The sequence below is a fragment of the Ceratina calcarata genome, unplaced genomic scaffold (genome assembly GCF_001652005.2).
Source record: "Ceratina calcarata isolate Rehan_Ccalc_2016 unplaced genomic scaffold, ASM165200v1 scaffold119, whole genome shotgun sequence".
In the NCBI taxonomy this organism is placed as follows: Eukaryota; Metazoa; Arthropoda; class Insecta; order Hymenoptera; family Apidae; genus Ceratina; species Ceratina calcarata.
Window position 1 is genome coordinate 338,586 of NW_017132868.1, and position 14,214 is coordinate 352,799.

The 14,214-nt window shown below is 38.6% G+C and overlaps 1 protein-coding gene across 3 annotated transcripts in view; it reads left to right on the forward strand.

Moving 5' to 3' along the window:
* LOC108625007 (putative serine/threonine-protein kinase dyrk2) overlaps window positions 1-14,214 on the forward strand; it is a 178,860-nt gene that overhangs the window by 161,204 nt on the left and 3,442 nt on the right. For 2 of the 3 annotated variants that reach the window (XM_018024684.2, XM_018024713.2), the window contains 8 exons: window positions 7,423-7,573; window positions 8,051-8,267; window positions 9,089-9,187; window positions 9,396-9,554; window positions 9,773-9,911; window positions 10,165-10,480; window positions 10,663-10,792; window positions 10,889-11,355. In XM_018024684.2, the coding sequence (XP_017880173.1) occupies window positions 7,423-7,573; window positions 8,051-8,267; window positions 9,089-9,187; window positions 9,396-9,554; window positions 9,773-9,911; window positions 10,165-10,480; window positions 10,663-10,792; window positions 10,889-11,355 (1,678 nt within the window). Of the gene's footprint in view, window positions 1-7,422; window positions 7,574-8,050; window positions 8,268-9,088; window positions 9,188-9,395; window positions 9,555-9,772; window positions 9,912-10,164; window positions 10,481-10,662; window positions 10,793-10,888; window positions 11,356-12,932; window positions 12,983-14,214 lie in introns of all 3 variants that reach the window. The other variant, XM_018024701.2, reaches the window with a different exon arrangement.

Sequence of the window (14,214 nt, forward strand, 5' to 3'; positions counted from 1 at the left end):
ACTGTATAGCCAATACATCCTTAATAGTCATTTTTGTTAATGCTTTTTTTTAGAAATTATCTAGGAAACTACGTCTTCTAATATTAAAAAAGAATCAAGTTCATTAGTCCAATATTAGAAAAGTTATTCGGTTCCGGAGCGTGTCCTAATATTAATTAGAGCTCTTCAAGTTTCGTCCATTTCGAATATAAATTCTTTTCTCAGATAGCACGTAGTTTAATTCCTAAGTTAAAATGTTTGTGAATTATATTATCATAAAAATTAATACCTGAGACTATTGATAATGAATAAGATTGCTGTTATGTGCAGTTAGTTTTTGAAAATTGCGGATTAAAGTTAGAATCAATATACAGAAAAATGAAACTATCGAAAATTGTTTGACCAAAGCTGAAAGAAGAGATTTTAAGCTGTTTCTAATTTACGATCGTCCTCGATGGGACGTGGTCGCGCCGTGACTTAACACTTCTGGTCCATTAATCAAGCTGGCGTTAAATTGATACGCGGCCAATGCTAGAGCAGACGCGACGACGTTTGGAACGTGCCGTACGCGTTCCCGTTTAAATAATTCCTACTTGGCTGCAGCCGAGCTGGCTGACGACCCTTTTGTGGCCCATTTGTAGCTTTATTTTCAAGTTAACCCGAAGTTATCTCAGGTTCGCCCAGCCCAATTTGCTCTGACTTAATTTTACCTAACGAAAATTGCTATAGCAACGCACTTCGTCCCAGAATCCGTATTTTCGCCGCGCTCCATTTCGACAATGCCAAATTCTCTTCTGATGAGCTTTGTTAATTTTTTGTTTTGTACAACTCTTATACGATTAATTTCGCTTTGATTAGATAGTTGTTAAAAAATTGATCTGATCAGGTGAATCTTTTTTTTATAAAGCAAGAATGTGAAATTAATATGTACATATATATTATCCGCGGTGCTGAATGTAGTTACTAAAAATGCTGTCCATCCTCGTGAGAAATTCTGAAAGCATTTTAAAATTGAAGGGACGTAGATTGCCCGGGAAACGAAAAAGGTAATGGACCCGAGGGAGACGAAAGGAGTGAATAACAAAGCAGAACTAATACAAATTTTAAGCTTGCTCGTCGCTGCGACGCGCGACGTCTGTTCACTTGGCGTTAATTAAAAAATCCAGCTCGTTTTCATTCATCTGGTTTTTTAAATTCCCTGGCCGAACGCGCCTCTATCTAGTTATTCGTGTACGTAATTTGACGGTTCAATTAACTAGATTGCCTTGGAGTTAAAATACGTACGGAAATGTATATAAGGTAGACTAAACGAAATGATGGATGGAATACTTTTGCTTCCGCAAATGATAAATTCATATCGCGCATGTTTTAATCTGTACGTGAGTCAACTTTTAGTGGCTCTTTTTTCTGGAAATTTATTAGCTTTTAATTCAGATTTGGGGAACAATTGTACCTACCGTTGCGTATGAAATTGCGTTTGCATGAGCGAATTTATTTTGTTGTTACGAATTATAAATTTGTAAACGTGAACCGTTTAAACAAACTGAACGTGGATTAAGTTTTAACGAGATTCATTTTTTCTATTTATGAACGTATTTCCAAAAGTCCTGCGTTTTTGATAAAACTAAACACGAATTAACCATTTACGGAAGTATTTTCCATTATGAATCAAAAAGTATATATGTTGCAAAGGATGATCCGGGCTCTGTAACGTTCCTGATGTGCGTCCCATCCCCACTCTGCGAAAATTAGTCAATTCTTTAGATAAATATCTGAAAAGTTAATTAAAATCGATCTCATAGATGAAGGGTAAATGAAATCATCTTGAACAAGTTTATCCAATGATACAAAAGATATATAGTCCCTTTGAAAAAACGAGCTTGACCATCGTATTTCATTAAATAAAAAAAATTCATTTTCATCAAAGGATGTGTCGCCTTGTACTGTGGAAGTTTCATATAAAAACTATTGTCTATCTCCCATAACTTAGGAAATAAAGGAGTATCTAGACACCCTGGATGTCGTGCTCCCTCTGAGGAAAACTACACAACGTTGCACAAGAGACGAATGGCTTATGAAAATTCATAAGATGAAAACGCGACGCGGTTGGTATCCAATAACGTATTATAACCGTGTTTGTACCACGCAGTTACGTTCGCGGTTATGTACATACATGCGGGGTGCGTGTAACGGTGTTACTTTTATAATTACAACCGCGCGCGACTGTCCCACCTGGCCAAGTGTGCGGCACACGCAGGTTAACGAGCCCGTGTTCCCAGCCCGGTGACGTTTCTAATACGCTTCCAAGATACCTTGCACCGCCCACGTGTCTCCAATCCCACGTAGCAACGTGGGTATATGCCCATTTACATGCACACCTATCCCGTGTTCGACAAGTAATTCTCATTTGCTCTCATTCACTTTCACTTTCACGATAATAAATTTTTTGAACTTCAAAAAACGTCTGATATCGAGTCTCGTGCCACGTATCCCTGTCCAGGTTCGTTCAACCGGAACTAGAACATATTTTTTTGATGTATATGAGTAATAGCAATTTTTATGATTTCAATTAGAAAATACATAGGTCCTATCAATAAAAGAATTTCTGAGTTAAAAATTTATCTCATCAATAAATTGATAATTGAATAATCAGTTGGGAAAAAAAAGCTTTTAATGGACACACATAAGCAATGTGTACATTTAATTTATATTAATAATCTATGTTTGACAATTAACAATAACTAGCTGTTATATGAGAGAATATAATGAATGCACTTATGACGTAATATTAAGCTTGGCGATGAGTTTTCTTTTGGTACACCCCGTAGATAATAGGTCTTGGCGATTATGTGAAGGTATCGCATTAGAAAGGCGCGTGGCTGCAACCGAGAGATGTCACAAGGTAAACCGCATGCATAACTCGGATGTTGGGATACTGTAGATAGGTACGTGTGCTCCTATCTCGAAGATCGAACACGCGTTCGACTTGGAACGCTCAACCGCCCTTGACTAAAATTCGCTGTTAACATCGTATCCTACTTTTTCCTTCGTCCACATTTTTTCCTTGCAATTCTGAAATAATCTTTTCTTCTGTTGAGAAAGTCTTAATATGTTATAAGTATACTTCATGCTTGAGAATGGGTTGCTATTTAAAGTGAAGAAGAGACAGGTGAACAGTGGCCATGTATTAAAATAATACAAAAAGAACTTCGAACGTGAGGGTCACGCAGATTTGGCTTGCGGTACCTATCGTCGCGTGAATCTTGGCTGCTCGTGAATCCTCGCGTTTTATTTCTGTTTTTGAACCATTTAATGTCTCTTGATCGAAATTCAGACCGGTGAAGAAAGAGAAAGAATGAAAAGCAGAAAATTAGGAAAATTAAAATTTATGCGTGCAACCAAAAGAGAAATTCGGTTATTCCAGTGGCTTACTTTTTATCTGTAAATTGAGAATAAATGCATTTTTTTTATCCATTACCAATGTCATACAGTTACAGTAAATTACATATATTGGTTGACCGAATTCGATAATACATTTACATATAAACGGTATTAGCAGAAGCGACAAGCATTTTAAACTTGAGTCTTGGTAACCGCAGCCAGTTATGCTTATCTAAACCACTATGTAACTCTTAGGCCAATGACCACTAGTAGTCGCTTCCTATTAACGCGAACGAGGAAACGCAGACAAGCCTAATCTAACCGCCAGAATTCTCTTAAATTACTTCAAACATCCCAAAAATTAAAATCTATCTTTTCGGTAGACATTAACTTACATTAAATTAAATATGTGTGGATATTAATTGTGATAATCATTTTAAATTATTATCAAAGGCAACGAGTGCAAAACGTTACCCGTAACTATCAATTTTACAAAATCAGAAATAAAAACCTACTTTTACCTTCAATTAAGAAATCTCTTACTTATGAAAGTAGTGAACATGGTCAACATGTGTTGTTTAAATTTTCATTACAATCTCTACCAAGGGATACTACACTTACATGCGGTCTTATGACTCTTTAATAGAAATTTATGTCAGCATTTATCTGCTCTTGATCGTCGTTAACCTTAATCAATTGTTTGAATCGTTTTGCTAGGCGCGCACTCAATTAAGTGTCCCTCGAAAATTGACTCTTCCTCTCTCTATGAGTGACAAGTTCTATAGAATCGATTAATGAAAAAGCTGTGTGTACCTTTATGAATGCCTTTTCGAGAAGCAATTCTCACTCTTCAACCTATGCGTCTAATAATCTAAATCTCTTTTCGCTTTGATTTATGTTACATTCATAGCTCTTGTCGAGCCAGTTAATATACTATGTGTACGTATAAGGAAGACATTTTTGATATTATCTCGTGAACCGAGTTTGAGTTTACTTCGGGTTAATTGGTAGTATCGTTTTCAACGCAAATGAACACGCGATCCCACGATTACGTGAATTACTCCAATGAACTAGTTTGCGATTAACGAAGTTTATAAGATGCGAGCTACGCTGCAAATGAGCCAGAAACTTTCTCGTTCTTTTATAAGTCAGCGTTATGATCTGTGTAAAACTCCTGGACTTTTGTATCTCGTTTCCCCTTCTTTTCAGTTCGCCTAGCCAACGGAAAACACGTTTATTTCCGTCTCGCTAATAACTGTTGTTTTAATTAATGGCTAATATGCTCAGGCTTCTGTAAAGTTTTCTGAAGTTTATCTAAAAATCAGAACAGAGTAATTAGGTGCATGTACAGTTAATGATCCATTATTTTTATACAACGGGATGTATTCTTCAGCACAATCGAAAACATGTATATGTATAATACATACTTATGTACGTGAACTTTCAAATAATAACAAATTAATTTTATTGTCGATACGTGTGGATAACCTTGCGTAAGATTGCATTATAAAATCTCCGGAAGAACCTTGGCAATTAATGTTTTTAGACGAAAGACGAATTCCACGGACGATGGGGAGAAGTAGAAATAAAAAACAAGACACAGAAATAACGTGTGAAGTGCGTTTATTAGTCTTCGACAGATATAAATTAATCTTGAACGTTACTCAGATTCGTAGTATCAAAATCGTGTCGCACTTATCGTACAATTAAATCACTTGAAATGTAACTTTGGTGAATTTCCTTGCACGAAACTCCATTCCTCGGTAACAGCTCGGCGACGTGATTCAACATCCATCACAGCTGGTAAAGCTCATAAATCAACCTCGGCATCAAAATTATAAAATCTTTCCACAACCCACGTTTCCACGCGTGAAGCAACATCTCTTCGCATCTATACGGCAACTATTCTTCGCTAGCAGGGATCGTGCAAAGGAGCGAATTCGCTCGGTTTCCCAGGCGTGTCTCGATCGATCGCGTTTCACGAGCTCGTAACTCGCGAGGGACGAGAGGTCTCTCTCTGTACGAGTAGTGTACACCCGAGAAGCAAACGCAAATCGTGAAATCCGGATAGAAAATAATGCGTCGAGAGAATTAATGGACAAGGTGGGTCGTGTAAAACAGCATCGGTCGTTATCAGGATAGCGGAGAGAAACGAACGAGCGCGAACGGAGGGAAACGACTGATTATCATTCAAACGGCGCAGGCGACCAGCGACTGCCCTTGGCCATACGGAAAGGCGATGCTTCGCAAACGAAACGCTTTAATGCCTGAAAGAGGAGACATAATTGTCGGCTCGTTTCTCCCGGTGTCGTTAAACTCGTTGAGCCACTGCCGAGGGTCAATAATCCGACGTTCACCGCTTATTGTGTCCCATCCTTCCTTCCATCTCTTGCTCCTTCGTTCCACAAGAGATCATTCGACAGATCTAGTTGTTTTATAATATTCTTTTTCAGGGATGGGTAACCTGTCTCATGTGAAGGTTTAGTTCTCTTTCACGACGCATTTCTCTAAATTGGTTAAAAATATCAATTGTACGAGTCCTTCCAGTGAGCATGCTCAAAGCCAGTAGTTCCTCGTAATGATGAAAATCTACAGTTATAGCACGATTAAAATTAAAATATAATATTTGAGCAAATTCAGTTTTATCAATGATTTCATCTAAAATTGTTCAAAAATATACATCTTTATTTTGAATTATTGCCTGAAGTTATTCTCCTACATTTTAAGTTAATTAATATTGTCTATCAGTAGTTCTCTCTGAAAGAGGTAGTTGTTTGTATTTGTCTATTTTTTCCGGATCTAAATATCCCACTGCTTCAACAATGCATTCTTCTATCATTTTGATTTCACTTCATGGTTTGAATTGTACTTCTTGATGTGTAATTTGGAATATGATTTATGAACCATGCTTGTTTGTCTTCTTTTAAGTATAAATAAATTTAAGTTTGTTTATGCGTTGAGTAGAATTCGAAAACGGGGCAACAGATAATTAGTCTTCTCTCCTTTCTTTCCTCTTTATTTGTGACGTGTGAGATTTAATGATCGTTAAGTGTTCAGTATGTGCTTTATGGAAAGTTTGAAAATAATTTCACTTTACGAGATGGTGAATAATGTAAATGCACATCTGCCGGTCATGTCCCGAATAAAATAAACTGGCACAGAATTTTCTAAATGGTGCCCGAGATCGTAGAACAATAAAACATGATTTTAAATTATTTCACTAATTACATAAAAGGCGCTTAATAAGTAAATGTAAACGAACAGAGTTAATTTTAAATATCCATTAAATGTAGAAAAAGGTATACTTTATTTCTGCACAATCTCCCTATTCACGCTTTTTACTTGAAATACAGCAAGCCATTTCGAATGCTTTGTTTCCACGAACGTGAAATAATTTACGGTAGGGTAGTCGTCGCTTATCGACGATGATGGATGACCCAGATTTCGTTAAAAAGGGAGGCTTTTTAAACGATTTTACGGTGTTGGTGCAACGTGTTCTGGACTTCAAATATGCTTCGGATCTTGTATTACGATCACGAGAACGGAGCAACGGAACGTAATCACCGATGCAATGTGATTCTCGTTGCCATCGACGTCCACCGGCGGAATTTATTGCAGCCACCCCGTTATCCCACTTTCCCCTCGAGAAACTCGGTGATTGTAAAATACTGCGACGAAAACGCGACCTTCTTTGTCCAGCCTGGTTAAATAAATTTGAAAGTTGAGAACACGTCGGCGCCGACGCTGTGCTGGAAAAACGTGTTTTTGGTCTCGGTCGTTTTGATGGAAAAGTTCCGTTCGCTCTCAGGTTCAGGAAATGAATTATAGTTGCCGTTTCACAGATCCGACTAGATTTTAACACGAATTCTCTTTTATTCTGAATAATATTTAATTTCAGAAAATGCTGATAAAATCTTTTTAATATAATACGAATAATAAATGCTTTAATGAAGAAACTTCTAATTATGAGAAATTTGTTCAATATTTACTGTTAGCATAAGATGTGATCTCTCTTTGATAATACTGATATTTATATACGAGCTTTATGATCCTTTGTTTCAGAAAGTATTGGCATTCTTTCATCCCAGGCCGACGCGGGCCGATAAATCGGACAACAACAACACGACCAACAACTCCACCACAACCACCAACAACATCCATAACAACATGCCGATACACGACCCTATCAACGCCACATCTCGCAATGTATATCGTACGTACAGTTTTGCATTAGCATAAAATTGAACCGGTGCGGTTGCTGCTGCTATTTCACTTAACGACGGGTTTCCTGAGACCGAATAATAAATGATCCTGGACCTACATCTCTCAAATATGTTTTATGTAAAATTTTATCAAAATAATTATTTGATCAGATAGCAAAATACAGGTTTCATAAGCATTATACAACAATTTAAAAGATTTCCATTCATAACAGGTTTCAATACTTAACAATTTCATTACCGTCAATGTTAATGAATGTATTTTTAATTTTATGTTAAAAAGATTTATAAATTCTATCTAAATACGTCTGAAATTGCATAATCACATTTCTTGATTAAACTTGTATTCGTACAAACTCGATAACTCTACTTCGTCTAAAAATAGAAATTGATATTTGTCCTCAATGAATTTATTTTTCTTTAAATATAAACTTTTATGCTATTATAATATCCGAATTCTTCCTATTTAGCGACGAGCTTGCCAATGACAGCCTCAGAGGCTCTCAAGTATTATGGTTCGAGACTGACAGAGTTTGAGCGAGCTGAAGTCGAGAAGTACTCGGAGATTTGGTATCTTGGCTTGTCTGCGACGAAAATTCATGGGGAGGAGGGTGCATCGCAGAACGGTGGATACGATGACGAGAATGGTAGTTACAACAAGGTCTTCCACGATCATATCTCCTACAGGTGAGTTTTTCCTCCTATCTTCTACCTTTTTCATCGGTCTTGGCTCTTTCTCCTTGAGAACTTTCCATTCAATAGCGCGACACCTAATAACGAATGTTTTACGCTGATGTCGATTTCACGGTCTCTGCTTGCCGTCGCGATTTCATAGGCGGTCGGAAGCAGTAAATAATTAATTGTCTTCTATTCGTTAGTTAAACCGAGAAATGAAACAAGACTTTTATCTTTTTCGCCTGTGTTCTCTTCCATGCGAAAACTCGAGTTTTCTTAGTTTTTAGTACAATTGGATCAAATGTTAATGCACATGCATAAAGGTGAACGAAATCAGTCGTTGTTTTGAATAAACTATCTGGTTAATCTTTGTGTACGTTCAAGGTTGCAACTTTATCTTATAAATTGCAAGACAATACTTCAAAGCGAAGAGAAACGCATAAGACGATGCAACCGAAACGGGGTAAATATCGCCTTTCAGTCATGTACATGCAATGTAGCCCGCAATCGCATTTCTGCTGCTTTTCGCTCGTTTATCGCAAGTCAAATTATGGGGGAACAATTACTATACTGCGCGAAGCGAGATACGGTTGTTGAAGAAACAAGTCTACAGACGTTCAAACATCGCCGGAAAACTGTATCTGACTATGATATCTTCGTTGAAAGAAAAAATATTGTCTACCAATTAAATTACAATGAAGCTAGAGCAACAAAATCTTAAATCATAAAAATATCTTATAAAGATTTGTTAAGGCAGTCAAATTAAAAAAGACATCGATCATTTTAAATTTATAGTAAATACCAAACAGAAAACTTGATGATCTTATGTACAGATACGAGATACTGGAAGTGATTGGGAAAGGAAGCTTCGGGCAAGTGATCAGAGCGTTGGATCACAAGACAGGACAGTACATCGCGATCAAGATCATCAGGTGAGCGAATATGTCCAAAGCGATCATCGAACGGGGTGAATCAGTTTTGAAATTAGCATAGAGGCGATCACGGTCGTCTCTTTTATCGTCGAGAATCCTTCGCTTCCTTTCACAGGCGCACGTCGCGCCGCGTTTTATCCGCTTTGTTCGTTCGGCTTTAAAGTGACGGTCGACGCGTTATCCGGACGTTCTCTCTTTCTCTTTCCAGGAACAAAAAGAGATTCCATCACCAGGCGCTGGTCGAGGTTGAAATCTTGGAACACCTCAGGAAGAAAGACTTGGACGCGAACGCGTCGCACAATGTGATACACATGTTAGAATACTTCTACTTCAGGAACCACTTGTGTATCACTTTCGAGTTAATGAGGTACGAAACGTTGTCCTTCGCCCCTTTCCTTTTCTTTTTCTTTAATCTTCGTGAAGAGGGTTCGTCCCTTTCCGCGAAGCCTACTTTCAGTTGGTGAAAATTAATTAACTAGACTACATTACTTCATTATTATTTTTCAAGTATTAAAAAGGTGTATTTATACTCTTATCGCCGAAGTAGGAACGTGTTTCTTAACAAAAGTTTGTTTTGTATTTCAGTTTGAATCTGTACGAGCTAATCAAAAAGAGTAACTATAAGGGATTTAGTCTGAGCTTAATACGACGATTCGCTAACTCGTTAATTAGCTGCCTCAGACTTTTGTATCGAGAAAAGATCATTCACTGCGATTTGAAACCCGTGAGTATCGTCGACAAAGTTTTTATCTACTTCTGTCTACTTCGTTTCCTTTATTTCCCATTTTATTCTGACCTAAAAGGCATCTCTGTTTGCTTGATAAAAGTCGTGGCCCACGCGTTAATGAACTGGCTAGCTGTGAGCAAAGTAAACAGTGATGTAAAGCAGGAAGAATGCAGTGGGGGGTTAATAGGCGTGAGGTCTCTTCGCTTAATACCATTTTCTAATCTCCGTACGTATCTCGTGTTCGTTGCAGGAGAACGTGCTTCTTAAACAGCGGGGAAGCAGCTCGATTAAGGTGATAGATTTCGGATCCTCGTGTTACAGTCACCAGCGTGTGTACACGTACCTCCAGTCGAGGTTTTACAGAAGTCCGGAAGTGATTCTGGGTCTTCCTTATGGTACGCCGATCGATATGTGGAGTTTGGGCTGCATTCTCGCCGAACTTTACACCGGCTGCCCATTGTTTCCTGGCGAGGACGAGATCGAACAGCTCGCATGCATCATGGAAGTTCTTGGCCTGCCGCCGGAACACATTATTAATCACGCGTCCCGTCGCAGGCTTTTCTTCGGTGAGTACGACCGTGAAATTGCTGTATCCTTATCCGTGCCAATGTATTATTGGAAAGCTGACAAATTACATAGAGGTATCGGGAATAAGAAAGATGGAGAGAATCCTTTGTTATGGACGTTAAGAATGTTTGGTAGGATGGTGTGTAATTTTGTTAGGTGAAATCGTAATGATCGTTTTCAGACCCGAAGGGCATTCCGCGATGCGTAACAAACAGCAAGGGGAAAAAGAGGTGGGCTGGTAGCAAGAATCTTGCGATGGCCCTTCGTTGCAACGACACGCTTTTCGTAGACTTCGTTAGCAGATGTCTCGAGTAAGTGGTCTCTTGCTCTTTTATTCAATCTCAATTCGAAAATATTGTTCTAAGCTAGAATATATCCTTAATGACAGCTTACTTCTTTTTTGTCAGGTGGGATCCAAAAAAGCGCATGACCCCCGACGAGGCGATGCGCCACGAATGGTTAAACTCATCTACTTCTCATGTCAGCTTGTCGACGTCGACGATAGCTGCGTCGACGGTAAACTCGAATGCGAACGCGAACGTGAACGTGAACGCCAACAATACGAGTATGGAGACCTCTTCGCAATCGGCCCACGCGCAAACGGTCAGCGTGACAGTGAGCGCGCCAAGGCAACGCGCGACTACCGTTGAGGAACCACTGTACACGAAGTACCCGTTGTACAAAAGTTGGAAGTATATACAGAGTATCAGCACGACCAAGAACACCGACAACAGCACCGGCCTCGTGGTGAAGAGCAAGTTGAACGGGAGCGCAAGTAGCCACGCGCTCGCGAGTAGCACGCAGACCACTACCTCGAGGCACGCCTCGACCGGCGATATCGTCGCGAGTCTGGATCCGAATCTCGACGATTCCGGTACGTTTTTACCGCCAATATTATGAAATCGGTTTCGCGCCACTCACTTCTAGATATACTTTTCGCGCGTACCGCGTCGCGATTGAACGACGCGCTCGCTCTACGAGATACACACCGGGGCAATACCGAACGATTTTCATACAAACAAGAGAACTATTAATTGTTCATGGATTTTTGTGTTGGAAATAAGCAACATTAGAATGATTTGATCACGACAATAAGAGAAAACCATATACATAAAACGTACAAGGTTTAAGACCAAAATTGCTCACATTATGCATTTCTCGCAAGAGTACGCATTTATCTTACTCGTTATAATGCAGTATAGTGAAGTTCGACATGTCTGGTGTGCTCGAAGAGTGAGGAGTACCTTTAGAAATACATGACATCGAGGCATGTAAAGTTGGCTAGCTGAGGATTGGTCCGATCGGTGTCAGAAAACTAGTCTAGGTTTTCTTGTTAATCTCTCGACATACATCGAAGGTCAAGATATTCTAACGACGTGCCGCGAAAAAACAGCACGATTTTAGTACAGTAGAAGCAAAGAACGCGGCCGTTTCGTTTTTACTATGTCGCAACTGATGACGAGAAAGAAATGCCTGATCCCAGCGGCCCGACTCAGGTAAAATATCGTAAACGACGCGCGCATTGATATCGTAGAAGTCGATTGGAAGTAGAGTTTCGTTCCCCTCCGCGCAAGTTTGTCATTCATTCGTTTGTCCTCCATGTGTAGCGAGAATTTTATTACTCTAACCGATGATACGCGTTACGAAATCACGTCGAGGAAGAAAGGGTCGTTTTGCATACTTCTTTCGTCGATAAGCGTTTCACGTCGTTCGAGACTGCGATTCTGTCGCATCCACTTCGAGCGCGAAACAATCTCGTTCACTGATCCGAAGAGATCAATGACGCGAACGACGTGTTTCTCATTCGCACAGTTTCCATGTGTAAAAATGTGTTCCATGGTGAATGTATGAATTGTGTAGGATAATCGTTCAGAAGGAATGTTGTAAGGATCCAGTTCGCAATCGACAAGCGCAAATTAATGTTATGGTTAACTAATAGATAAGATATGTGTACGAGAGGTGAGCAGCGAAAGAGGGTGAATGCGTTTTTAATAACGAGATACCCCGCGCGGCACGAAAAATTGGATAGGAAAATTTTTCATCGAGCATTATCATCGAATCGCGGTTAGAGTTGTTGGAAGAAGGAATTTAAGGGAAAACGAAAAGAGGTAGGGGTAAAGAACTCGGCTGAAATCCCGTGGCAACAGGGTCGTACCGATTAGTAACGATAATGAAACGTCAACGTAAACATTGGTGTGCATGAATGAAAGAAAGAAGGGAAGAGAGGAAGAAAAATGGCGCAAACTCCTGGAAACGAAGTGTTTGCCCCAGTTTCACGAGGCCTGAGTAGTCCTATTGTGATATTAATCTACCACTGTCTTTTACGTAGATCTCTGATATTAAGAAGTAAACAATCGCTATAATTAATGATTTCATTTTTTTGTTTTTCATTCTTTACTATTAATCATTATTTTCTTTAATATTAATTATCGTCCCCGCTATTATCGCAAGATTACATAACTACGATATTAACGAAGTTATCCGAGTAATAGAGCACACAGGTNCCTAAGAATTGTACAGATCTTAAGTAAGCCCTCGATATCCAAGAATTCACAGCACGTATTCGCTTCTTTTCTTTTCTTTGTGTCTTAAAGAAATTCACTAGTTGAATCTCATTAATCATGGTAATTTAATAGTTTTAATTTCCCTTCATTTATCGCTATAAATTTACTGTTAAATCCATTGAAAATCATACATCCCTTCTCGCGTCGATTCGGCACGATTTACACGAATTAGGAAAAAGGTATCACTCTAGCATAAGTCTGAAGGATCTGAAGGGAACGCTCCTGTATCGTTGCCTGAAAATACACGTAATACAAAACACTCACACATAAATCATAAAAAGAGATTTCCCGCACGGTGTTCAAAGAAAAAATCACAATGAAAGTTCAACTAAACAAGAAAGAGAGATATACTCGTAGGTAAATATCATTACAGTTAACGCGTACACTACTAATTGCTCGTTATTAGCAACATTAAATTGCGTGTTTCCGCGCCTTTTTTCGACTGGCGCAAAGTAAAAAACATAGAAGAAATCGCTGTTCGTGCGAATATGAAAAGAATAAAGTGTCGTGTTTAAACTTTAAGAACCGACCAAGATGGTTCACTTGCAGTATCCTCTGTGAGAATAGGGAAAAAAATTATGTTATATTCGTATAATAAAGACTGACGAATAAAAAGTGTCGCGTCGTATTCTTTAGCATTTTATTTAAAAACAATTTTCACTCACATAATTGTAGCTAGATCTTCTTACTTCATTCGGTGATTTCGTTACGTTTCATTGATTAAACGATCACAGCCTGAAAAGCATTTGTTGGTTTTTGTTTCCTAAGGATCTCTGCATTGGGCTTGCAGTCTCATAGTTTTGTATACTTACATCTGATCCTTTGTAAATGGTTTGGATGCACTCGGACACCTCTTAATCGATGTCTTTTAGTGGTCTGTTTAAAATCTCGAACCTCACAGAACGAAATGCAATTTACATAGCATGGGCATGTTTTATGAAAGGTTTTAAATTGATTGTATAAGGATAAGATATACAAAAAAGATGTGAATATCTTTGTTTCTGATGTTGAAGGTGATAGAAGTTTGAATAATTTGTTACAAATAAATATCTAAATTGGAATGGCAAAATTTCATGGGGAAATGAAATCAGAAACGTAGAAGAATATGCAGATGCTTTTAAGATACCTTATCCTGTAACATGTAAAGATGAACCCGCGTTGTAGGACAA